At 38.3% G+C, this 26,097-nt stretch overlaps 1 protein-coding gene across 3 annotated transcripts in view; it reads right to left on the bottom strand.

The window, feature by feature from the left end:
* LOC145680333 (annexin B10-like) overlaps positions 1-26,097 on the bottom strand; it is a 61,448-nt gene that overhangs the window by 28,676 nt on the left and 6,675 nt on the right. Inside the window, exons 2-4 of one of the 3 annotated variants that reach the window (XM_081750716.1) lie at positions 18,040-18,150; positions 9,432-9,608; positions 7,265-7,472 (exon numbers count right to left, since the gene is read on the bottom strand). In XM_081750716.1, coding sequence (XP_081606842.1) covers positions 7,265-7,472; positions 9,432-9,608; positions 18,040-18,150 — 496 coding nt within the window. The remainder of the gene's footprint in view (positions 1-7,264; positions 7,473-9,431; positions 9,609-18,039; positions 18,151-26,097) is intronic. The other 2 variants (XM_081750717.1, XM_081750718.1) reach the window with 2 other exon arrangements.

Here is a 26,097-nt window from a genome sequence, read left to right as displayed (position 1 = left end):
GGAATATGTCTAATTACTGAGCAACGTCATTACGACGTTTGCAATATTGGATGTGGTGGTTGCACTGTTTTCCCTCCTACGCCTCCCCACTCTGCAGACGACAGTGCAAGAGGCTGAAAGTCATATGGAGAACAAATGTAACCTGTTTTTACCAAGGATGGTATAAATAGAGGATCTGTCCATATGTATCTTCTTCATATTAAATCGGTGAAGCCAAAAAACAACCGAGCATCGGCACGTCTGATTGGCTACTCTCGTTTCTGACAACGTCTGATTGGCTACTTTCGTTTCCGCCATGATTGTTGGCTCAAAACATAGCGATCCTATTGGGGGGAGTGGACAGAGCAGGGGTGGCGAAACTGTGACGTATGGCTTCAAGATTTTGTTGTAAGGGCAGATCCTCTATTTTATAAGATCCTTGGTTTTTACTCTGTTTCGGGCTGTGGAAGATTGAGGCTCTGTCATCAGTACAGTACACTGTTTCCGTGATTTGACTAATTCCATTTACGAAAGCTGACCAGAAGTATAGAACTATAAAAGTGAAAGTGAAAAGAAAACTAGTTGTAAATGAAATAATGTTTAAAAGTTAGAACATACAAATATAAGGATTTGGAATCCGATGCTGAGAGTAATTATAAATCCTGTCGGGGATAGATTTGAGCTCTCATATATTTTTAGTAGTGTTTTCAAATATTTCATTTTTTGTTAGCTGCTGATAATTACTTATTATCTAATTAATTCCACAACCTTTTCAATAAGTTTTGAAACGAAAAAGTGTAAATTTGCCCTTTTTTGCGAGAGATTAAAAAAAAGAAAAGAGAATGAACGGAGAGGCTACAAAATATATTTAGGGGGCAACCTATCCAGAAATAAAAGATGTCCCGTTTGTTCTAGTTGACGATTTGGTCACCCTAAGCTAGTCTAAGTACTAGATACATAATATTGGACGTACCGAATGAATAACAAATGAGAATCCTTCGATACGAATTATAGAATACAGAATGACCATGCTTGGGGACCAAAGTGAGTAATCTTCATCTGCAGCAAAATAAAATGTACAAGGCATCACACCAAACATTCTCGCTCCAATTTATTCTCATTAAGTCATGTCAAACTGCAGTTATTACCACAGGCGAAAATTTGGGGGGATGAGGAGGACATGTCCCCCAAATCTTAGAACTGGGGGGACTGTCCTCACAATAATCCGATTTGAAATGTGATTTTTGAGAAAAAATGTGATGATTTCTGTCCGACTTCCACAAAGGAAAGTAAATGAAATTGATGTCCTTTGACTTGTTTCATTAAAAAATAAATGTGTTCTTTAATATTTCAAGCTGAACTTTGTGTCCTGGCGCATTTAGATCACTCCCTGATCCTCCACAGCATTGTTTTTCAACTTCATAAATATATTGAACATCGCTTAAAAAAAAAAAAAAAAGAAAGAAAAATTGGGAACGGTCTCACCCGTCCCAACCCCCCCCCCCCAAGTTGAATGTTATTTCTGAAATACTTTATTTACGAAATATAAACAAAATTATTAATAGGCGTTTTCCCAAAAAACTTGCCCTCAAGAGTTTCGAGAAAAGTCTTGAAATCAGTTAGTTATTACTACTTTCTTTGTAATTTACATAAGCATAACACATTTTAATCAATGCCGAATCAAGAAGTTGAGGGATCATTGGCATTTTAGAGTTTTTGGTGGGGGCGTGGCCCCTTACTTCTGAGAATTGCAAGAAATGACCGCAATTTTAGCGTGCCGTTTAACGGTGCTCTAGGGAGGTCTTGCCATCCCTGACTCCCCTTATAGTTAAGCTTAAAGGAAAAATATTAGAAGTGAGACCTGTTGAGTAACTTCAAATATGGCATATTCACAGCGATACGTTATAGACAACGGGAAGATTAACATTCCTGATTTGAAATGAATGCACGTTTTCAGAGATACATTATTCTTGACATCATTTACAACCTGTATGCAACATATTCTACGTACTTACACTTTTATTACAAGAAAAAGGAAAATCTATTTGAAAATAGGGTTGGTCCATAACATCCTCTTGGGCATGCTCAGATTATTAGTTCCGTTTATTAGTTGGAGCACGCAAGCAGAAAGATTATTTTCCAAGTAAAGGGTGTGGTTCCACTCACACACAGCGGAAATTGCTCACGTTCCAATGAAATATGATGAAAAAAAAAAATTCCCGTTGCCAGTTTTGACTATTGTTCTACGACGACATAACTTGGCTCTAAGAAAGACAGAGCTATTTAGTCGATTAAAGCTTTAAACTTCAACATAACAAACAAACCGATAACAGTGCCGCTCTAATAAAAACATGCGGATTATACTGATCGCAAAGAGTCGTGAATCTACCAATTTCACTACTCAATAGAACTTGAGGGTGTATCCCAGTCACCAACCCCCGCCTGTGAAATTTTGCCAGTCTCATCTCTCGCGTTATACAGAGAACATGTCTTGACGGTGTACTCAGGCCCGTATCCACGGGGGGAAAGGGGAGACGGGTCCCCCTAAACTGTAGCTGCCCCCTAAAAGTTTCACGGTAGGCTTGCAAATGAATTATAATATGGTGATGAAGTATAATATGATTGGGTCGGGCCCCCGTAACTTCTACTGGGCCCCCCTAAATTTTGGGGCTGGCTACGGGCCTGGGTGTACTGTTGCCAGAAAGTATCGTTTTGTTTATTTTTGTTGCCTTTTGTTTTATAGTTTTTGCTATTACTATTGTTACCTTTAATTCACAAACGTTGCGCCCCTGGACATGTGTAGGGTGGTCAGAAGGCAATGGTTAAAAAGCCGGACACATTGACTTAGAAAGCCGGACTTTATATGAATTTGTAAACATTTTTTCCTACATATGGCAATTCAACTCATTAACTGCATTTAGGTATCTTTGGCTCAAGCAAGCTGGGAAAGCTATATTTGCATGTTAAAATTCTTAGTTCATTGATATTTCTCTGTTCCTCGAGAGGCTTTTAATAGACGCTTGTTTTGCAAGAATACTTTAAATATGGCATTGCCCGTTCCATTCTCACTTTTTCCTGCAAAGTTGAAAGAAACTTATCCCGGCGAAATTAAAATACCGTTAATTTTACAGTAATTTTTGTGATATTTTCAAATAGATAAAATATAATTGAAATATGGAACAAGAGCGCTCCAGACAATATTATTTTGCGTGAGATACCGTTATCACAAGTCACCTAGTGGCTTTCCGTTTTTAGCTGTTTAGAAACGCGAAAATAAATGCCGATTTTCAAAATGGCTCGAAATCGAAAGCAGATAAGTGAGTCGTGATAACGGTATCTCATGTAAAACAATATTGTCTAGGGCGCTCTTGTTCCACACAGTGGCGTATTTACGATTTTGTTTCGGGAGTGGCTTTGCTAACTTTCGGGGGCGGGGGCTTTGCCTGGAAATGTGAAAATTCTGCAAGATATTTCATTTACTTTACTATACTAAGTAAGATTTCGGGGGGCTTAAGCCCGGAAGCCACCTCCCTAAATACGCCACTGGTTCCACATTTCGATTATCTTTTATCTATTTGAAGATATCACATAATTACTGTAAAATTAGCGGTATTACTGTAAAATATTAAGTTGGTTGCGTTTTTCTGTCCAAACAGCATTCATTAATGGTTTTACCTACCAAATTTTTGAACTCTAAACTTTTCTTACTTTATAACTTGCAAAAATGTACTGATAATAACTTGCAAATTCTGAAATGTTTGACACTGGAGCCATCGAGCCATCAGAATAAGGAAAAGTTAAACATTTATAATGAGAGAACTGAAAAGCAAAACAAATGGGTTTCCGGCTCGACTACAAAGCCGGACACGGGACAGGAGCTTCAGAAACCGGATTGTCCGGTCAAAAGTAGGACATCTGGTCACCCTACGCATGTACCACGTGTTTTTACTCATGAAAGGAAATCTTTTAGTTTAACGTCCCATTAGACTAAGGGAGACAATAAGTAAGGCAAGTGTATGATGATGGAAGATTAGGATTAGGGAATAGATTTCTGGGCTTTCGGCATCTATGGCCATGTTGGCCCGTCACACATAATGAGAGATTACGTCCCTCGGCGAGCGCACACCTCGGGGAATTGGAGAGGAGGAAACAAATGGAGAAGAAAGGAAGCGGCCTGGGACCATTATATAAGGTACCATTCCGGCACTTGTCTGGTGTGAATGAGGAAAATCCAGGAAAAAATCCCATTCAGGATTGGTGGCCCGAAAAAGCTGTTACACTTTTTCGGCCGAGTATCCACCGAGAATCGAATCCGGGACCATCCACACCGAAGGTGAGAACGTTAGTAACTATGCTACGCGGGGGCCACATGATGATAGAAGAATTTGATGGAATGGGAAAGTGGGAGGAAAAGGGAGTAAATATCCCGAGAGAACCTACAAACAACATGCCCATCGCAAACTTATTTGGCCAAAGATCGAACCAGGGACCCCACGAACCAAAGGTAAACACTCAATCATTGAGCCACCGTCCCTCTCTCCGTCCCAGAAAAAGCGAAACTGTAAACAGTCGTGTATAGATGGCATCCTCTTGGAGCTCTAAATCCCCTTACACCTATCTATGCTAACAAAATGCAACGTAATTTTTCATCTGTACAGCCAGAGAATATATATCTCTAATATGTCAAAGGTTACACGGTCGCTGTAAAATCGATTTCCAGAAAACTAATTTATCGAAGTGAGTGACAGGATCCATTTGCGAATTTCCTTTGATAACAAAATCCCAGTTTGTAAAACTGACCAAGGACGCCGTATTGATTTTCCCATTATGAAGAAAAGAGCGAAACGTGCCTTGGTAAGAAATTTACGATAGAATCTTATTAAAGATACACATTATTTTCACTTTTTTCCCCTTCTCCTTTCATGTGCTTGACCTACTTACATTTATTGCATATAGGGAACCTTCACTCAGATACAACGTGGGAAAAGTTTAGTACTTCAACTTGTGATATCTCTAACAATGCTGGGTGGAGATAAATCGAAGTGGATTGTTCCATAAACTTGTTCCCTCCAATAACACGTAGATATGGCATTTGGATACATAATAAAGCTTAAGAGAAACACAGAATTACAGTAAATGTTTAGAGTGATAATGTTAGCTTGATACAGTTCAGTGGCGACTCGTGACCATCAATAGAAACGAGGAACAGTAAAACGTAATAGGCTTACACGTGTTAATACTATAAAACGCACAACGTACCAAAATCAAATGTAAACATGAATTATCAACTACGAAGCAGCCGCAAACTGATTATTAGAATTCTTTACTTCGCAACAAGAGGTTTTGGATTTAAACGTCTTTCCTAATTGAAATTTTTCCAGTAATTTTCCTCAGTTTCTTCACCGGACAAATTCCGGTATGGTGGCCGAATTTCTTTCACATTTCCTAGTAGCACACATCGTGAAGCCCTACGTAACCTAATCATCGGCATGGTTGCGAATAGGTCATTGCAAAAATAAAGTTGAAAACTTGTTGGCCCAACTTAGTTTAAAATTTACGTTAGCTAACCAATTTGCCGTCATTTAACGGTCTCAACCTCGAAGTACTAATGATAATTTTACTTTTTATTAGGGGCGCCATTGGCTAATTAGTTAGTTGGCAAATGCTCGCCAAAGTTCTCAATTACAGCGTAACGCCAACTTTGGTAATTGCTAGAAAGGTTAAAAAAATACGTTGGCCAACCAACAATTTGCTCTCATTTATTCAAGAATTTCGACCTCGCACTGTTAATAACATTTGTACTTCTTTTAATAAAGGCTACGTTGGTTAATTACTAGTTGGAAAATGCTCGGCTACGCGGCCAATCACAGCGTGAAACCGAGTTAGTAATTGCAAAAGAGGTCGTATCCAAACATTGTTAAATTTTACGTTGGCCAACCAATAATTTGTTGTTATTTATCCAATAGATTCGACCTTATATTACTAATTACAATTTTACTGCTTTAATAGGGGCTACCTTGGCTAATTAATTGGTTGACAAATGTTCAGCAAAGAGGCCAATTACAACGTAAGATCAATCTTGGTAACTGCCAAAAGGTTGAAAAATACGTTGGCCCAACACAGTTTACGTTGGTCAAACAACAGTTTGTTGTCATTTATCCAAGCGTTTCGACTTCACACTGATCACAAGTTTACTCGTTTAGTAGAAACTATGCTGCCTATTTAATTGGTTGACAATGCTCAGTAAAGCGGTACAATATGTGATCAATATTGTATGTTGGTTAGCAACAAGTTTTACACTGTTGGGATTACTGTCTGTGCTGCTACGGTTCTTCCTCATTATTGTTGATCGTTGAAAGGGAAGCCACTGCAGAGGTGTTCAGGCGTTCGAGCATTGCTCAGAAATTTTACGGGTTGCTGAGCACCCTACAAGAAAGAGAAGAGAGAAGTAAAAAAAGAAGAAAAGAAATAGAAAGATTTTTTAATATTTCAACGCATTTGTTAAATGGCAGTAGCGCCCGATATTTTCATAGAGCGGAGAGGAGGGGATATAAGGTTTGAAAGAGTTTTACCAGGGATGAACACGCGTAAAATTCCGAAATTCAGACGCTGAGAACTTTTTAAGTGACAAATTCAATGAGATTTCTCTGTGGTACTTTCAGTTAAAATATTTTACACTTCTTATAACACAAATGGTCGGCATTCAGAATAGCATGACAAGAACTTAGATCGGGGGCTTAAAACCTACCTAGTTAAGCCACCATACACGTACTCTCATTGAAGAATACATATTTTCCACTGTGAAAAAAAGAAGAAACGAAACACACAATTTTTTTTCATTCAAAAATATCTGAAAGTGGATTTTCAAGAGGGCCAATTTCCAAATTCTTCCGAGGAGGGCCCCCGGATCTTCCGCTATGCCTAATTGGTATTCCCTATTCTGAGATACCCCGGTCGTGAAATGTGACAGCACATCCACTGACCTTCAAAATTCGGCACTCTTGATTGTCGATCATTTCCTTACAAGTAGGTCTCGCAGACTATCTTGATAATTGATAAACATACACGTAAATATATGGTAGCTACAGACATTACCGAACAGTTTCTTTCAAAAAATGAAACTGTAGGAGGCGAATCACTTGTTTCATGCATAAACAGACACAAAGCACCTGGGAGTTGGAAACGATGGAACGCTCTTATTACTGAGACGATGTTTGAGCCTTCCAATTCAAAAGCTTTAAACGAGATATCTACTGCATATGTGAATAATATATACATTACTTACTTCTTTGGTATGCTTCGGCGATTTCCTTGATTTCGTGGTTCGTTCTCGTGCATATAATCTCCACAATGGCGTCCTCATCTGTTCCCAAGTTATCCACTGCCTTGTGCAGCTGTTTGGCCAGATATTCATCGGAAGGCATCAACAGAGCTACCATCACGTCCTCGAATCTTCCTCCCAGCTCACTCTTAATGTCCTCAATCAGGTCCTGCTGGAAGAGGTCAAGTGTCAAGGACATCGTGACGTCGGTATTAGTTTGCAGGGACAACAGACACGCACAAACAAAGTTCAACACAATAAATGAAGTTAAACACAACAAACAGAATAAACAAATGTAAACAACACAAACAAAGTGAACAAAGTAAACATAACAAACACAGGATAACGAAGACAAGTTTTAAGATAGCAGGAAAGAATGTAAACTAATAAATATACTTAAAATGACTTTTTTTTAAAAAAAAAAAAAAAATAAGGATTTCTGTGAATTTTGAAGATAGTTATTGAAGGTGGTCACCTTTTCTGCATCGGCAAAGAGATAAAGTACTGCATTGTTCTCTGTTGGTAACATGTATTATACATCGTTGAGTGATAACATGGGGTTATTGATAACTCCAACACTATACATGCACGCTATTTTAACACGTGTACAATAATGCGAGTAGCTACTTTTGTCTTTCTTGGTGGATCAAGTATGTCAATCCGTACCTTTTTACGGTGTTGCCTGAATGACCACTTACATCATGCTCTGAATCCGATACCTTTACTTCTGCGCGGACTCATAGACAATACTTCAAATTATTCTATCCATTACTAGAAACGCCATTTAGACTACGGCACTCAGAATCTTCTTTCAACTTCAAAGAAACATAGTTCCCAAAGCTAAAATCAGATACGCTCAACAATTGCAATTATACGACCTAAAACTGGTCAATGATTATATTAAAGAAATACGAACACGAATATTAACCCTTGCACTACCAAAGTAGGGGTACTTCGTGCCCACTGCAGTATGTTTTGTAATTACACTTCTAATCGTTTCTTTAAAATTCTAAAAAAAAAAAAAAAAAAAAATATTGCTCAACATGTTTAGCTAAAACATAGGCCTCTACCTTAGAGTAGTACAAATTGAAAGTTAATGTATCTCATAAATTTGCTATTTTAAGTTGGTGGGCACAAAGTACCCGCCTCCCGTTGGTAGAAGATCCGAATGATATTTAGAACTGTCACTCCTGGATGGTAGTATAATAAAAAGCTTTTAATCTTATCTATTCCCTGTACGGTACTCTTCGGTCCCTGTAGATTTTTGTGAGACTTTCTAATTTGTTTCTTTTATGATATATATTTAATCTTAAGAGGATTCATCCCGGCGAAATTAAAATTCCGCTAATTTTACAGTAATTATGTGATATCTTAAAATAGATAAAAGATAATCGAAATGTGGAATAAGAGCGCCCTAGACAATATCATTTTACATGAGATACCGTTATTACGACTCACTTATCTGCTATCGATTTCGAGCCATTTTGAAAATCGCCATTTATTTTCGCGTTTCTAAACGGCTGAAAACGGAAAGCTACTAGGTGACTTGTGATAACGGTGCCTCACGCAAAATAATATTGTCTAAGGCGCTCTTGTTCCACATTTCAATTATCTTTTATCTATTTGAAGATATTACATAATTACTATAAAATTAGGGTATTTTAATTTCGCCGGGATGAGGCCTCTTAACAGGTGGGCACAAAATGACCCCCCGTTGGTAGTCCACGCTACAAAAAATATCTAGGTAGTACGAGGGTTAACAAAGGTTGCTAGTCACCCCATACTTCCATAATAAAGATGGTGTGAACAAAGAACACATATATACCAATAAACACGGCTATTTTCGAAGTTTACATCAAGGCGTAAAAATCTGAGAATAGTATTCCTAGTAGAATTAAAAGAACAAAATAATCCGAGGTAGGATTGCGCGTCACCCCTGTTACCAACAAAAAGGTTAAGTAAATTGTGGATACAAATATATATATATATATATATATATATATATATATATATATATATATATATATATATATATATATATATATATATATATATATATATATAATCTTCAAATGTCAACATTCTTTCTTTACATTTTCTTTACTGAAAATAATCATATTGCTAAACTTACCCTTCCAAATTCAGTCTTATAGGCCTCGTTAATACTTTGTCGTTGGGCGTTACTCCGTTGGGATATGATATCAATAATCTCTTGTTCATCTGTGCCTATTCCCTTCATGGCAGCTCTAAGGGCTGCGGCGTCTGCAGCAGCATCAAAAGGACTGGCTGGTCGAACTGTTGGTTCAGGCTGGAGACAAAGAGCAAGAAAGAAAAAAAGAAAATCAGTTTTGGAAATGTTTCTACTGCATCTGAGATGTTACTAAGTATGTATCAATTTATGATTTCAGCTGCATTAAAACCATGCTAAAATAAATTCTACGATATTACTAGTGATTATCGAAGTGTATATATATATATAGAGGGTGTTAGAAGAATGTTTCACAATGTCATGGGAACAGATCAACATAGGAGAATAGGTTCATATTGACCTGCGCTCAAAAGTTGATAGTTTCAGAGTTATAAGGTGTCGAAAGCGTGAAACAAATTAACTTTAAAAGAAGTCAATAGCTCCACTACTATGGGACCCTTCGTAGTCGGGTCAACACATCACTGAGAAACTGGTATGTGAACTATCCAAATATCCATGTTTAAGAATGCTCCAGTACTTGCACACCAATTTTTAAAGAGATAAGTGGAAACTAATCATGTACTCTCAAACAGCCTGTCTCAAAATGATTGTGCAAGTACCGGAGGTTCTGAAAGATGGATATTTGGATAGTTCACACACTAGTTCCTCAGTGATGTCTTAACACGACTACGATCGGTTCTATAGTAGTGGAACTATGGAACTTTAAAGTTCATTTTTTCACGTTTTCGGCACCCTATAACTCCGAAACTAAGCATTTCCGACCACAGCTCCATATGAACTTATTTTCTTATTTTGATATGAGGAATCTATTCCCAATATATATATATAAAGATGAGACATATAGTAAAAGCTAGGTCACATCAAGCTGAACAAAATAACTCTAGTAGCAAGAAAGCTTTTGGCCAGTTGGCGCGTGGTTGGCTTTTGGCTTTCTACGCTTGCACTTGAAACGCATGCTTTCATACAATCTGCCTTTTGTTGTTTTGTTGCTGTTGTAAAGCGAAGGAGGAGATAAACCATATTTATTATTGTACTATATTATTGTATATTATCCCTATTAGCAAGAAAGCTTTTGGACAGTTGGCGCGTGGTTGGCTTTTGGCTTTCTACGCTTGCACTTGAAACTCATGCTTTCATACAGTCTGCCTTTTGTTGTACTTGCAAGCGATGCTTTAAACCTTTCGCAAAGTATCATAGCATCACTGGTCGTTCATTGGCTATTGACTTGACTTGACTTGTAAAACGCTTGCGTCAAGCTTGAATGGAATATCGAATGCAAGGTTGCCCCCCATGTAACTTCGTTACTGGAATACAGCTTGCGGCATGCTTGCACGTTTTCCAATCAAGTTGGATGTAAGCTTGGCCGACTTGCAATGCAAGCTTACAGCAAGTAGTTTTGCAAGTTGTCTCTGCTGCTAAGAAATATGCTTTTGGTGGTAAATTTTCATGCATAGTCTTCGAGAAAATCGAGAATATATTTTTTGTTAATTTTAAATTTGATATTCTACGATAACTACGCGACCTGGTAGATGAAACGTCCGGAAGTGTATATAGTCATCAAGCTTTGGATTATGACACAGCAAAAACAACAGAGTATCTGTATGAGTACTGAGACATAGTCCAAAAATTATGACTAACTCTTTAAAGTTTAATTTTTTTTTAACTACAGGGTGATCCAGCAAAACCTAACACATTTTGACCGGCTGCAGCGCTGTCAGTGGATGGGACAAAGGGACTGGGGGACGTCATTTCCGTTCACTACTCTCTTATCGTTTTGTCATTCTGGTTTGATTAGGAGCTCATCACACGTACGCAGTTGAAATGTTTTCCAAAAGCAGCAGTTCTGTGATTACAATGTAAAAAGTTTTTTACTTAAAGTTCGCTATTCCATGTAATGAAATTGTCCCTTATCGGAAGACCATCTTGTAGTGGGGCGAGAATTTTCGACCCCAAAAGTGGACTCACTTTTGGACTAACCTCACTCAAACTCACGCTGACGACATTAATTTGATTTCGTGCCCACTCGACCTCACACTCACATCTTTTCAACATCACGCTTACTTTGTAAGGGTTAGGTTGTCAGCGTGGGTTCCAAATAATAGATATTGCGTCGAAAAGAAAAAAAGAAACACCTGGTCGCCCTAAGAGTGCTTGTACGCCTGAGTATTGACGCTGTTTAGGAAATCAAACAGAATGTTTGATTTCACATAATATTTTAAGTGGTAATGTCTTTTCCTTTAGACGTTCAAGTGAGGAACATGTATAGATTTAAGGCTGTTCGCTGTCATCCATTTTTTTTTTTTTTTTTTGAATTTTTAGTGAATAACTTAAAAGATAATGAAGCACAACATAAAGTTAACAAGTGAGCCAGGTAACACCTGCAAAATGTTACATTAACAAAAAATTGTTTTCGCCACTTTTCGTATAGTGCATAAAGCTTGGGTGCCCGAAATTGATAACGTCATTATCTCTGCACCCAAATTTCTGATCGTGTGGCCCCGCGTAGCGTAGTCGCTAATGCTGCGTAGTCGGCTTCAGTGCGAGAGGTCCAGGGTTCGATTCCCGGTGGGGCACTGGGTCGAAAAAGTGTAAAACGCTTTTTCACACCAGGCAAATGCCGGGGTGGTACATAACTTATAGGTCTCAGGCTGCTTCCTTGCTTCCCCAATCCTTTCGTCATTCCCCTTCCCCGGATAGTGTGCTCACCGAGGGACGCCCCATGCGCGCCAACTACGTGGCTGCTCCAGGACTCAAGTACCCACACAAATAATCTTGTGGGTGCACCGTACCCACAAGATTTTTTAGTTTGATAGAAACAACATAAAATAAATATTTCTCACTTGCCATTATCAAAAATTAATAAACTTAAAACATTAAGATGGAAATTAAAATTGCCAACCTCTAAAACAGCGTTTCCCAACCTTTTTCAACTTGCGACACACTATGGGTGTAACTTGAATTCTCGCGGCATACTCATAGATTTTATTATATATAAATATAAAATACCATGGTATGTTTTTCTGTGATTACTAATCTCCTCACAGAGAAGAAAGCTCGATCACTGGTTTCCACCATGGTAAATCATTATGCTAAAGTACCACCATGGTAAAGTAATTATTTTACTTTCTAAGTTAAAACTTGACAACAATTGCAATGAAATATAGGACTCAGTTTTTTTAAAAAATACGCTTTCTTTTTCAAAAACTGCATCTAAACTTTCACTGACAAGGAAGATCACTAAATAACGAACGAGCAAACAAATCTCTTACTTTTAAAACACAAATATATTCAATTCGTATAAATGTTTGTTTTGTCGAAAGGATTGAATATTTTAAAATTTGAAGTTACGAAATAGTCTGCAACAATAAAGAAGCAATAATGGTCATAACGTCATAACAATGATAACAAATACCTTTTTCAATATTAAAAATGTACAGAAAAGTAACGCGGTATGGAACTTAAAATTGTAGATTCATATTAGAGGTTCATGGTAATGTGAAATACAAATATACATTTTTCCTTATGTCCTGTAACTTAATTGTTATAGAATTAATAATTTTGTTTCGATTTACTCGCGGCACACCAGCGGCCATTCACGGCTCACCGGTTGGGAAACGCTGCTCTAAAACATAATTGTTTGTTTCAAATGTATTTGTGCAAAGTCAACCAAGTAACACTCCCCACTTCTTTGATCTGGCCTAATCAAAGACAGTCCCCCACAATGAAAAATTGAACTTATTGTGAATAGTATCGAACACAGCCCTTTATGACACTGTCCATAAAAGATTTTAACTAAAAGAAAATCAAAGAAAAAATATTGACTCCTCTGAAAACATATAACACATCCCATATATGCACCCACACAGGCCCGTATCCAGGGAGGTCTAGGAGGCCGGCCCGCCTAAATTTTTACTGACCCCCTTAACATTTTCACAGTAGGCTTGTAAATGAACTATAATATAGTGATGAACTATAATATTTTTTGATCACCCTCCCTAACTTTCACCTCCCCCCCTACATTTTCGGGCTGGCTACGCGCCTGCACCCACATAAATTGTGGAAAGTCGGCGCCGTTGACGTCATTCCTCAAACGTGTCTAAATGGCCATAAATGTCGAAAGCCCAGAAATCTAAATCCCTAAATCCAAAATTCTGGTCTATACGAAAACGTTTCAAAACAGTTACTAGGTTTGCTTAACAGCATTTTGTAGATCGATTTTTGCATTCTTGATATGCTTCACTGTTTACTAAAATTTTGAAAAAGTAGGGAGTGAACTTAGATTAATACGAAAAATTTAAAAATTATAAATTTTCAAATGAACAATAACGTATTCTGATAAGGTAAATAGGAGCACACAGAATCATCTTAAAGATATCACTGATAGCTATCTTTTGAAAGTTAAAACAAATACAGTATGCCGGCCCTAGGCAATTTGCCGCCCCATGCAATGGAATCATTTGCTGCAGGTCCGTATCCAGGGGTGGTCTAGGGGGGCCGGCCCCACCCTAAATTTTTGTTACCCTCCTTAAATTTTCATGGTAGGCTTGCAATTGAACTAATTGAACTATAATATGGTGATAAACTATGTTATGGTTGGATCGCCCCCACCCTACATTTTTGGGTTGGCTACCGGCCTGAATTACTGCCCACTTTTCTCCAGAAAGAACAAATCTTAAAAGGCATAATTTTAGGTACGCTACCCCATCATGGACAACGAAGGAGAGGGAAAGTACAATCGCACTCAGAAAGGTCTAAACACCACAAATACAATCTCGTTGTGTGTTTTTTTCTTTAAATAATAATCTATTATGTTAGTGAAAGATAAAGCAAACACTCTTATAGAAGAAAGATGGTAATCCTTTTTGTATAATTCAATATCAAGCTTCAGTCTCAATATACCAGCTTGTAATTTCAGTGTAACTAGCTCTTTTATCTTTATTTCTTGACTTTCCTTCTACATCTGTTACCCAAATTAAAAAAAAAAAAAAAAAAAAAAAAACTTGTTTCTACCTTCGATAATAAGGAACTTGTTTGTGACAAAGACATCAAGACTTTGATAACTATTTAAAGGTGTTCACTACTGTTCGAGAATTGGATTTTTGTATTTGACAACAATCAAGCAATTCATGCCGGGATTTGTTTCAACATTTACTTTAGCACTGTTCATGTAATCTTAAACTAATGCAACCTAAACATGATTTATGAATGTAGTATGCAAATAGAAGGACAGCTTAGTAAATTTAACTACCATCATCATGAAGTCTGTTTCCAACAATAAAAAAATATTTTAAATAATGTAGTTGTGACAGATTTTGCCGCTCCGTGCAAACACACGTGTTGCACACGTGATAGAGCCGGCCCTATCTAAGAAGTTCAGACTGTGTACGGGTAACATATTTTCCTTATCTACTGTAAATTTTAGGAATCCAGTATTGAAGTTTTCGAAACACCCTGTATATGTATTCTTCATTCTCTTTCAAGCTTCCTGGCTTTCATACACAGTTCATAACGAAACTCAGAGAACATTTCTGCATTTGAGTCTGAATAGAATGCGGAATCGTTCACAATAATGTTGTCCTATGAATGCCAAGACAGTCTTATTCAGGGCATGAAGCCAAGGACAATTAATCAAAAGACAAGTTACGAACAATGCACTAACTGTTCGTGCTCACAGCGTCATCAAGACGTTGCATTATGTTCCATTAATATAGAATAAAGAGATAACACACTGGTGACCGCTAATCATCAATGCAAAGACATACCATTTAAAAAAAAAAAAAAAAAAAAAAAAAACGGGAAGGGGAGAATGGAAATGCATTTTATGTACGTATATACTAGACAGCTTGGCGTAACGGAATACTATAAAAGGTTGTTAACTGTTATTTACAAATATCACTACATTTTAATTAATAAAAAGAGAATGACTTTGCCGCAGTCATGCATAAGAGAAGTACATGCATACACTAGACAGTTTTAGACCATAGGAATTTATACATGCATTAGTTTCTCATTGTAAAAGCGAAGTGTTGCAGTATCAAGATATGATTCATGCTACCGTGCAATATCTACATGATAACGTGCTAATTCAATTCAGTGTTTAATGAGTACAAGAACAGCACAGCTCTAAAATTGATTTATTCTCTTATTAGGACAGCTTTGTAAGAATTAATAATTTTTAGAAGTAAAACATGCATAGATATAGCCTATAACCACTTTTTGGGACAATGGATCCAGTAAATAAATAAATTAATTAAACAAACGTCATCTCTGGCCATTTTCGCCTTATAGGAATGTAATACAGTGAAACTCTACTTATCCGAATTGATGAATTCTGGACATAATCCAGAAATGTAAAAATTCGGATAATTGGGAATATTGGGATTTATATTCAATTCCAGTTTCCATAGGAAGTTTAAGGAATTTATTTTTTTACTAATGAACGGATACAGTCTGCACTCGAATACATTTTCCTTTTTGAAAATGTATTTTTTTTTTTAATTTCCTGACATCAACCCCGATAACTGTAGTTCGGATAACTGAACTTCTACTGTATAGAAACTGAAGTGGTAAATCTCTCACCTACAATTTCAATAGAAGACTATAGGAGAGGTATAACCTATTCTTGTCATGCTGAGTTCATATTTAGGCACTCTGATCTGTGAACAGAGACAGAAAAACGAACACAGACATTTTACGAGGATGATTCAAAAAACAATCTCTCACGTTTGAATTTCTCGCCAGGCCAGAGGAATCATTGGACGACCCATATGCTGTACCAGACCATAGGAATATCAGCAGAAAAATGGCTGCGCTGACAGAAACACTATGAAAGTGGAAGTGCTTAGTGTTATCACAGTTTTGTGCTTAATGATCAGTTTACCAGCAGAAATTCGTCACCAACTTGTACAGGTACTGTATATAGTCGTAAAGTCCTGTCACGGAAACAAGTGTGGTGGGTTTGGTGCAGTAAGATCGATAACGACAGGTCGAATGTATGACGGTATCAATGAATTTCTCAGCCAACCATAGAAAACATCCATCATCCCTAGCTGGGATGATCATTGGACCACTGAGGAAGAACCAGGATAGTTCACCAAACCGTCATGACGTTGTCTTTAGGGACTTCTCATGCTTTGGTGTACCTTTGAAATGAATGGTTGAAATTTATTGTGGATATTACATGAAAGATAAACAGTAGCGTCCTTTCAAAGTTTGTCAGGGAAGTAAGACTGCTCATCGACATATGAGTTTCACCTTTTTTTTTATTATAAAGCATTTATTTCTCAAACTCAAGGGGCATCCCCAAATGATGCCAGTGAAGATCAAATCTCCGAGATTTTTCCCTTTTCATACATCCAATCACAGATATTTACAAACGTTACATGTGAGTCCCTTTTGTGACGCGGCCGATGTCTAAAAGATCTAGTTTCATATCTAATCCAACGTCGTGGAAGATACTGGTAGAGGTAGTATTCCTGTAAGCTCTCTTCTACCACGATTTCATTGGGATTTGTTGGAAAATCATACAAATGTTTTACCCCCCATTTCATTGCTGACCGATGATTGTCCAGAGTATTCTACTTTACACATGCAGCCTGTTTTCTCAAGACTATTTCACACATCTTAGGCCGTCTAATAATTGACCAGAGGTAGAACAGCCACACCGGAGGCAGCAGACGGTGGAGAGAGAGAGAGAGAATCTTGAGCTCATTGGTCGTACGCCTCAATCACAACTCTGGGAAGCCTTTGTCCAGCATGTGTTTAAGTTAATACGCGGTACGAGGTTTTGATGCATTGTGGTAGTCCCCTCCCACAGAACTCTGCAGGTGACGTCACCCAAAAGGTTAGCAACACTGCTCTCCAGTCGGCGAGCCTACGAAGCGGCTATACTCGAAAAGCAGCGGGAGAGACTCGTCCACTTCATTGTTCTCCCTGGCGCCCTCTGGCCATCGGCAGCCATGAGCTCACTACTTGATCCTCTGCCGTCAGATTCCCAGTTCCTGCCTGCTCCAGCCACCGTCGAGTTTGAAGTGGACGAGTCTCTCCCGCTGCTTTTCGAGTATAGCCGCTTCGTAGGCTCGCCGACTGGACAGCAGTGTTGCTAACCTTTTGGGTGACGTCACCAACAGAGTTCTGTGGGAGGGGACTACCACAGATGGTGCTCCGTAGACGGGCGAACTCACGAAGTACAGGTCGAAATTAGTGGTAACCAAATTTGCTAACAGTACTGAACCTTAGGTCGGCTGTCCTATCCTCTCGTCAATGTGCGGCCAGCCTTAAGATGTGCTGGTGAAGTGCTTATTTACCCAAACAAGAAAATAAATTCATCATTCTCTGATGAATTTGATCTTTTGACGCATTACAAAAGAACATTAGAAAGACGGTAGAAATATATTTCCATATATTCCTGAATTTCATTTATGTTGACACTCTCCTTAAATCCCCCCTCATTATGTTAAGGGTCAATTATCCCCAAAACTACTACTAGCACTACCAACACCACCCAACTTCCTCATGCACATCTACTCACTTTCAGCACTTTCACCTCATCCTCAGGTTTTTCCTCAGGTTCAGTTGTCAGTGGTGGGAAGTCCTCGTCATAGTCATAAATGAATTTTGCGAATCCCTTCAAACGCTGTGTCTGTATTGTAGGACCAGAAAACGTGCGCATAAACATTCCACTCAGGCGAGAAAGGATATTTGTACATATATAATGTATAATGTAATGTAATGTCATTGCGGAAATTATACAGTGACCAACTGTTTATGTTTACTATATACATGAACAGTTTGGGGGAACATAATGGAAAGAACCACTTGCGGTGAAATTGATTAATTGATTGAGTTTAACGTCCCGTTCAGCAGCGAGGCTATATGAGACGTGGACCTACTGATTAACGTGGAATCCGAACCACATGAGCTCCCGCCGGAATCGAACCCGGGACTCCCACGCCAAAGGCGCGTACGCTAACCGCTTAGCAACGAAGGAGCTCTGTGGTGAAATTGAGTTATTAGGTGAAATGGGTCCTGATCGAATCACAGAAGAGTAGATAGGTAGTTTTATATCGGAAATGTGCCTGCAGATGGCAGGGTAAGTTTGTTTGGTATATATCATTACATTGAATTGCACGGTGACGTTGAATTTTCTGTTTTACTTTACTCAAATTTGGAAAACTTAATATACCATTATGTTCCCCCAACCCAATCACACCTCGTGTATATGTATATTATAATAGATCGGTTAACTATTCTCAGATGTCGACACTACTGCATTATTGACAGAGTGCTACAGTGACATCTTACACCTATTAACGAGACTGTTATAATTATTCACTTCAGTCTAGCACAGTGATGGCCAAATGATGGGTCGCGAGTATGTTTTATCTAGCCCGCGAATAAAACTTTAAAAACTATGATTTGCCTTTTAAAATAGTAAACCTCGTGACTGTAACAAGAAGACTATAGGGGTCTAAACCCATTCTGCCCATTCAGCAATGTAAGGCCATTGCTACTGGACATTTTTTTTTCAATAAAACGCAGATTTCATGAAGCTACATAAAAATGTTCGTATCTAAGGCCTTAACTAGCCTAGACACATGAAACCGAAAACACATAATAGAACAAAGATTCAGGTAGCATACGACTTACCATATTCAATGAACTGTCACCTCTGCGAAGGGGGCACGAAAAATTGTCCCCAAGTAGAGATGCTATTTTCTTCTGGCCTGCAGTGTGTTATAACATGGCCATCACTGGTCTAGCAGAAAGCTTTTGCACGTTGCTAGCAAACCTGTTACTCTAAAATTGATTCTATATTATACAATAACGTACGCATATTTTCATCAAGGGGTTTCAACCCCGAAGAACATCCCCCTTGTATACGCCATTGATATTACACACGTATATATTTTATTCAACAGTGTTAAGAGAATCAATATTACTTTTTTTTAAAAAAATGAAACAAACGTTCTAAGATACATTTTGTTTATTTGTTGGAATGTTCACTGAATGGAGTTGAATGTTCTTTTGCAGCGTGGAGGTTATAACAAGATAGATACTTTACTCACTCTGCCACGCCGTCACTTATATGAGATAGAATTTACTGCCTCAACTGAGATTCAACCTCAATCATTACTAGATTGAAGGTACTGTCTCTAATTGTGGTTAAATAATAATAATAGCGAGGAATTTGAAGCTTAAGAGTCTTCATCCCGGCGAAATTAAAATACCGCTAATTTTACAGTAATTATGTGATATCTTCAAATAGATAAAATATAATTGAAATATGGAACAAGAGCGCCCTAGACAATATTATTTTGCGTGAGGTACCGTTATCACAAGTCACCTAGTGGCTTTCTGTTTTCAGCTGTTTAGAAACGCGAAAATAAATGCCAATTTTCAAAATGGCTCGAAATCGAAAGCAGATAAGTGAGTCGTGATAACGGTTTCTCATGTAAAATGATATTGTCTAGGGTGCCCTTGTTCCACATTTCGATTACCTTTTATCTATTTGAAGATATCACATAACTACTGTAAAATTAGCGGTATTTTAATTTCGCCGGGATGAAGACTCTTAAAATATAAAATAAGGAATGATAATCATGCCTGTTGTACTATATGGCTACGAAACATGGTCGCTTATTCTGAGGGAAGAACGCAACCTGAAAGTATTTGAAAATAAAATTCTGAGATGAATATTCGAACCCAAGAGTAATGGGAATACGGAATGACGGAAACTTCATAACGAGGAACTGCATAATTTATACCGGCTACCAAACATTATTAATGTAATCAAATCTAGGAGAGACACATGGAGCAGGTCATGTAGCAAGAATGGAAGAAAGAAGGGAATACTTTCAAAGTTTTGACTGGAAATCCAATCGGAAAACAAACATTAGGAAGACCTAGGCGCAGATGGGAGGGACAATATTACGATGGATCTCGTAGAAACTGGATCCAGTTGCCTAAGGACAGAGGTCAATGGAGAACTTCTCTGAACGGGTTCCATAGCCCATAGACTGAGTCAGTTAGTTCCTAAAGGCCAAGTGCTTTCTGTTGGTGGGGTTCTGCCCTTGATCCCTGGTGAATCAGGATGCTTGTACCGGATGAAAACTCTTTAACGGTTCCAGGTGACAAAATCCAGCAGTGGTTGGACTCATTTGAGCAGTAGGCTTCGTTGCATATTACAATCGGTACTAGAAAAGGACATCCCTTACCGCATGCCGTGCCATATATGACACATTCCCTGTTTTTCACCTTAGCTTTTGTGTGCTTTATCAAAGGCGCCAAATGATTGTTTCGTCTGGTGTGTGTGATATTGACGTGTATGAATAAGATACTTTGGTGTCATCTGGCATGTTCTTTGTGGTATTTTGTGTGTGTATTTTCAATACTGATTATTTTTTTCGCTGAACGAAAAAAAAATCATGCAGAAAGGGGTTAAGCCTTTCAAAACGTTCGTGGAACACAACTACACAGCCGATCGTTCCATTAATGACAGTGTGGTATATAAACACAAACTCTGCACTGAGAGGCAAGCGTGGTTTATAAACTTCATTTACGTTTAATTTGTCAAATAAAGCCATTTTATGTATTGTATAATAAAACTTTAATTTGAAAATGGTTTATTTTTCTTTTTCTTATTTGTTTAGTCTCTGAAAATGATTGATTTAAACTAAAGTCCCTAAAGGATTAAACTCAAATAATAATAATAATAATAATAATATCAAAGGGTTTATTAAATTTTGCTGAAGAATATCCGAAAATTCAAGGAAATACTGATTAACGTTCTTCGAATTGATCCATATTTTAAAAAAATGAAACGAAATCTTTGAGTTTTACGTCCCACGGTTATGCCGGTTAGGCTAAAGGAGACGGTGATAATGAGAAATGAGTGAAATGGTGGAATGAAGAAAGTGGGAGGAAACGGGAGAACCCCGAGAAAACCACGAGCACGGTGTTTGTCCACCACAAAGTCCACACGGCGCGAGCTGGGATCGAACCAGGGACCCCAAGCACCGGAGGTGAACGCTCTACCACTGAGCCCACAATAAAGTAATACTACTATTATTATTACTACTACTATCAAATATCCTAACCACAACCTAAGCGAGACTCGAATCTGCGAATGCTACCTTACAACCAGCTGTCTTGCATAGAAAAGTTTGCATTTTGTACGGTACTCTTGGCTTTGCGCCGTTCAAGAGACTCTCCAGCGCTAAACAAATACGTTAAAAGAGGGAAGATCAACATTTAGATTAAAAGCTGAAGGTGCAAGAAATTTTCCCATACATCCAAGGTCAAAAATGTTTGCATATCTTGTTGCGTGTATATCTTCCATCTACTCAAAGTTCTGCTTCTCTCTTCACCGCTCCTTGAAAAGTCTAAAGGCAAGTATGAATAATTCATTAGAACATAACTTCTCATCAACGACTATATATCATTCCTTTCCCTCTTAGAAAGAAATATTAACAATCAGTGGCGGATCCAAGAAATTCTAATAAGGGCGCAACTTTTGTTCACTGAAGCTCTCTTCACTATTCATTTATACACTTTACTATTACTAATAGATTAGAAATTAGAAAAAATCCTAAGAATATGCCTCGATTTATTAGCTAAAAATTCAACAACTGTTCTTTCAGAAGGTGCATATGATTTATCTACTAAAGGATCAATAACTATTCCATGTCTGATTCACATATTGGAGAACCTATAACCATTTTTCTAAACGGTGTATGTCATTCGGCTGCTGGAGGACTAACAATCAATCTTTTAGAAGGAGCTCTTCATTTACTTCTCGTAGGACCAACAATCATAATTTCAAAAGGCGCTCTTCATTTATTTCCCGTAGGATCAACAACCATTCTTTCAAAAGGCGCTCTTCATTTATTTCTCGTAGGACCAACAACCATTCTTTCAAAAGGCGCTCTTCATTTACTTCCCGTAGGACCAACAATCATTCTTTCAAAAGGCGCTCTTCATTTACTTCCCGTAGGACCAACAATCATTCTTTCAAAAGGCGCTCTTCATTTACTTCTCGTAGGACCAACAACCATTCTTTCAAAAGGCGCTCTTCATTTACTTCCCGTAGGACCAACAACCATTCTTTCAAAAGGCGCTCTTCATTTACTTCCCGTAGGACCAACAACCATTCTTTCAAAAGGCCCTCTTCATTTACTTCCCGTAGGACCAACAATCATTCTTTCAAAAGGCGCTCTTCATTTACTTCCCGTAGGACAACAACCATTCTTTCAAAAGGCGCTCTTCATTTACACCCAGGAGTGCCAACGGCAGATCTTTTACAGCCTCCGTTTACATATACATTAATTGTATATCATTTTACATTCAGTCTTTGTAAAATAACACAATCTTCACAATAAGTGTGTCAGTTAATAATACGAAATAAAGTCAGTTAGGAACCACTATTCTCTCTTGATACGAATCATGTAATTAGTAAAGATGTACCAATCTAATTTTTTATCAGAACAATTATGATTACCTACATTCATAATAATAAAACAAATTAATAAAAATATAAAAGCGTAGAACTGTTAGAGAAAAAATGAAGAGAAATATTTAGTGGTGGGTCACGAGGAATACCCATTACGTACAGTATGTAATGTTCTAATACTTGTACGATAATGTCCTACTGTTACTTGTAATACGCGCACTTGTAAATTATCTTGAATTATTTTGTAGCAACAAAATTGTATTTTTGGCCAATGCGAACTTCCTTAAGAGCAGCCAATAAATATTGAGTGTGAATATCTTTTTAACGTAATGTTTTCTTTTTCTGACCTATCGAAGTTTCAGTGAGGAGAGAAAAGTTTAAAAGGGAGTCAATCCAATTTTGATTGATTTGATATTTGATTTTAAGTTTAGCGTTCCCTTTCAGCAGCGAGTCTATATCGGATGTGGACTTATAAAGCTTAACGTGGGATCCGAACGAGCTCCTGCCGGGAATCGAACCCAGGTCTCCCAAGCCAGCCAACCCACTTTTCTGGCACGAAGCGGAACGGGTGCCGTGGGCTTATAATCCAGCTCTTTTAAAGGCGAAATACGGTGGTGGAGAACGGCCTAGGTGATCTTGTATGATCAAATGTGTACCTGCCAACTTCACCGAAGTCTCGGTCGTGGTGCATTGCTCACGTTAATTGTAGGTACCGTCCTCCATGTCCCGGTGTTGCATTATAAAACAAACTACAAAAACTCAAACCTAACCTCTTATGGCTATGGGTCTGTATTGAAGAGTGAAGAATAATTCTTGAAGATAGTACCCGTGGCGAGCGGTTGAAAAACAAAAAACAAAAAAAAAACTAATATTTAGGAAATCCGCCTTTCACTGAGCAGAATACATGGTAATCAAGCCCAGGCGCGGACCCAGACATTTTTGTTCAGAGGAGTCCAAGCTTCTCTTTTAGGGGGGGGGGGAGTCCACTACTACAAGCCACTACGTTTCACAGAAAAAAATGATAGAACAAGATTATTCTTATAAGAGAAAGAGTACAGATTAAGTGTAAGATCACATTTTCATGCTAAATTAACCATTTCCCTGTTAAACAAGCAAGGGCGCCCATGTTGTGGTTTCTAAGGGGGGGGGGCAAGTATAAGCGACGTTTCAAAAATAGTTTCAAATTTTTCTGTAACTAATGTAAAAATTCTATTGGATTTTTGATATTCTGAAGTACAATTTCCTGTAAGGGGCGAGCACCTCACCTTGCCCCCCCTGATGGGCGCCCTTGTAAACAAGTATAGTAGTATTGAGAAAGTGTACAAATGTATGTTAAGTTTTTTTTGGGGGGGGTCACACCCGATGAACGCCTCGTGGGTGCACCCCTTATCTAGTCCCTTCCTACGGGGAATTAGGAATAGGAGTTAAGATTTTTGGGCTTTCGGCATCTATGACCACCATCTAGCCCGTTACAAATGAGGGATGACGTCCCTCGGCGATCACACTATCCGAGCAAGGGAAGGATGGAAGCGGCCTGGGACCTGTATCTTAGGAACTATCTATTTAGGCATTTGCCTGATGTGAATGAGGAAAATCCAGGAAAATCTCAGAATGGCTGGCCTGAAAAAGCTGTTACACTTTTTCGACTGAGTGTCCTCACCACCGGGAATCGAACGCGGGATCGCTCACACCAAAGACGTGTTAGCGACTAGGCTCTTCTAGTGAAGCCACCATTGATAGACCTAATACAATAATACACAGATAAAGCTTTATTACACTTAATTATAATCTGAACAAGGGCGCCCATGTTGTGGTTTCCGAGGGGGGGGGGCAAGTATAAGCGACATTTCAAATGTAGTCTCAAATTTTGCGGCAACTATTCTAAAATATCTATTGGGTTTTCAATTTCCTCTAAAGAGGGGGGGCGAGCGCCCCACCTTGTCCCCCTGATGGGCGCCCTTGAATCTGAAGTAAAAACATTATTAGTTTTGAGTTCAAGTGCAACAATGTTGAACAACTATGTCAGGTCCAGGAATGTTAATGGTTTTTTTTTCTGTCATCAACATCCGGGAGCAATTTTTGAAAGTGCAAATTGTTGTAATTAGCATCTCATTACATCCATTCGGTCGAATGTCTACACGTAATATTGACTCAGTTACTTATAACGTTTTGTTGTCGTCCAAAGGGAAAGTGAGTTGTTCTGCCGGCTAACTTGTAGGAACTGGTAGCCGTTCTTTGAACTAGACATTATGTCATCGACAGCTTTGGATGTTCGCAATCTTCGATTTTACACCTCTTTCCTTTCGCCGCTCAACCTCCTACCAACAGCTTTTATCTTCTTTTACTAGCACACAGTGACCTTTGGAAAGGGCCGATCAATGTAGAAATGATGTCATTGTTAGCCTTAGTAATACAGGGTGATTCAATGTGGAATGAGTACATAATCGTTTCTTTATAGAAAAATCAATACGTGATTTCAAAATCGTTTCTGCTAAAAGGAGTGTAATAAATTTGTTCTGTGCTCTAAGTAAATACCACACAATAGTGTAATGGTAAAGTGCTCACTTCTGGTAAAATAGGTCTCTGGTTCGATACCCCTAGATAGTCATTCCCTAGGGGACAACATCATGTCTGTCGATTTTCTCGGGTTTTCCGAGCCATCTCGCATTTCCATTCAAGCAATTCTTTGACAATAGAACATTACTACCAAAAAAAAAATATATATATATATTTAAGATTTAAATGAAATCTTAAGGTTACGTCCCACGATTAAGCCATTAAGGTAAAGGTGACGATGATGAGAAATGAATGAAATAGTAAAATGAAGAAAGTGGGAGGAAACAGGAGAATCCTGGGGGAATTCACGCACACGGTATTCAGACACACTTGGCGCGAGCTGGGATCGAACCAGGGTCCCTACGCACCAGATGTGAATACTTCACCACAGAGTCACCGGACTCGCCTCGCGCAGGACTTTACAAATCATCCATACTCTTCAGCTTAAAGTCTGTGTTTTAGTTAAAATTACTATGGAACACTGACAGATATTATCTTGTACTGAGTTTAACAAAACATATACAATAGAGTCATGGTAATGCGAAGAATAGTGACGCCACTGACAAGTTTTCAATATCTTTT

This window comes from Thermobia domestica, chromosome 3 (genome assembly GCF_964235325.1).
Source record: "Thermobia domestica chromosome 3, izTheDome1.hap1.1, whole genome shotgun sequence".
Taxonomy (NCBI): Eukaryota; Metazoa; Arthropoda; class Insecta; order Zygentoma; family Lepismatidae; genus Thermobia; species Thermobia domestica.
The sequence above is the reverse complement of the archived record's forward strand: the minus strand, read 5'-3'. Positions and strand labels throughout refer to the sequence as shown.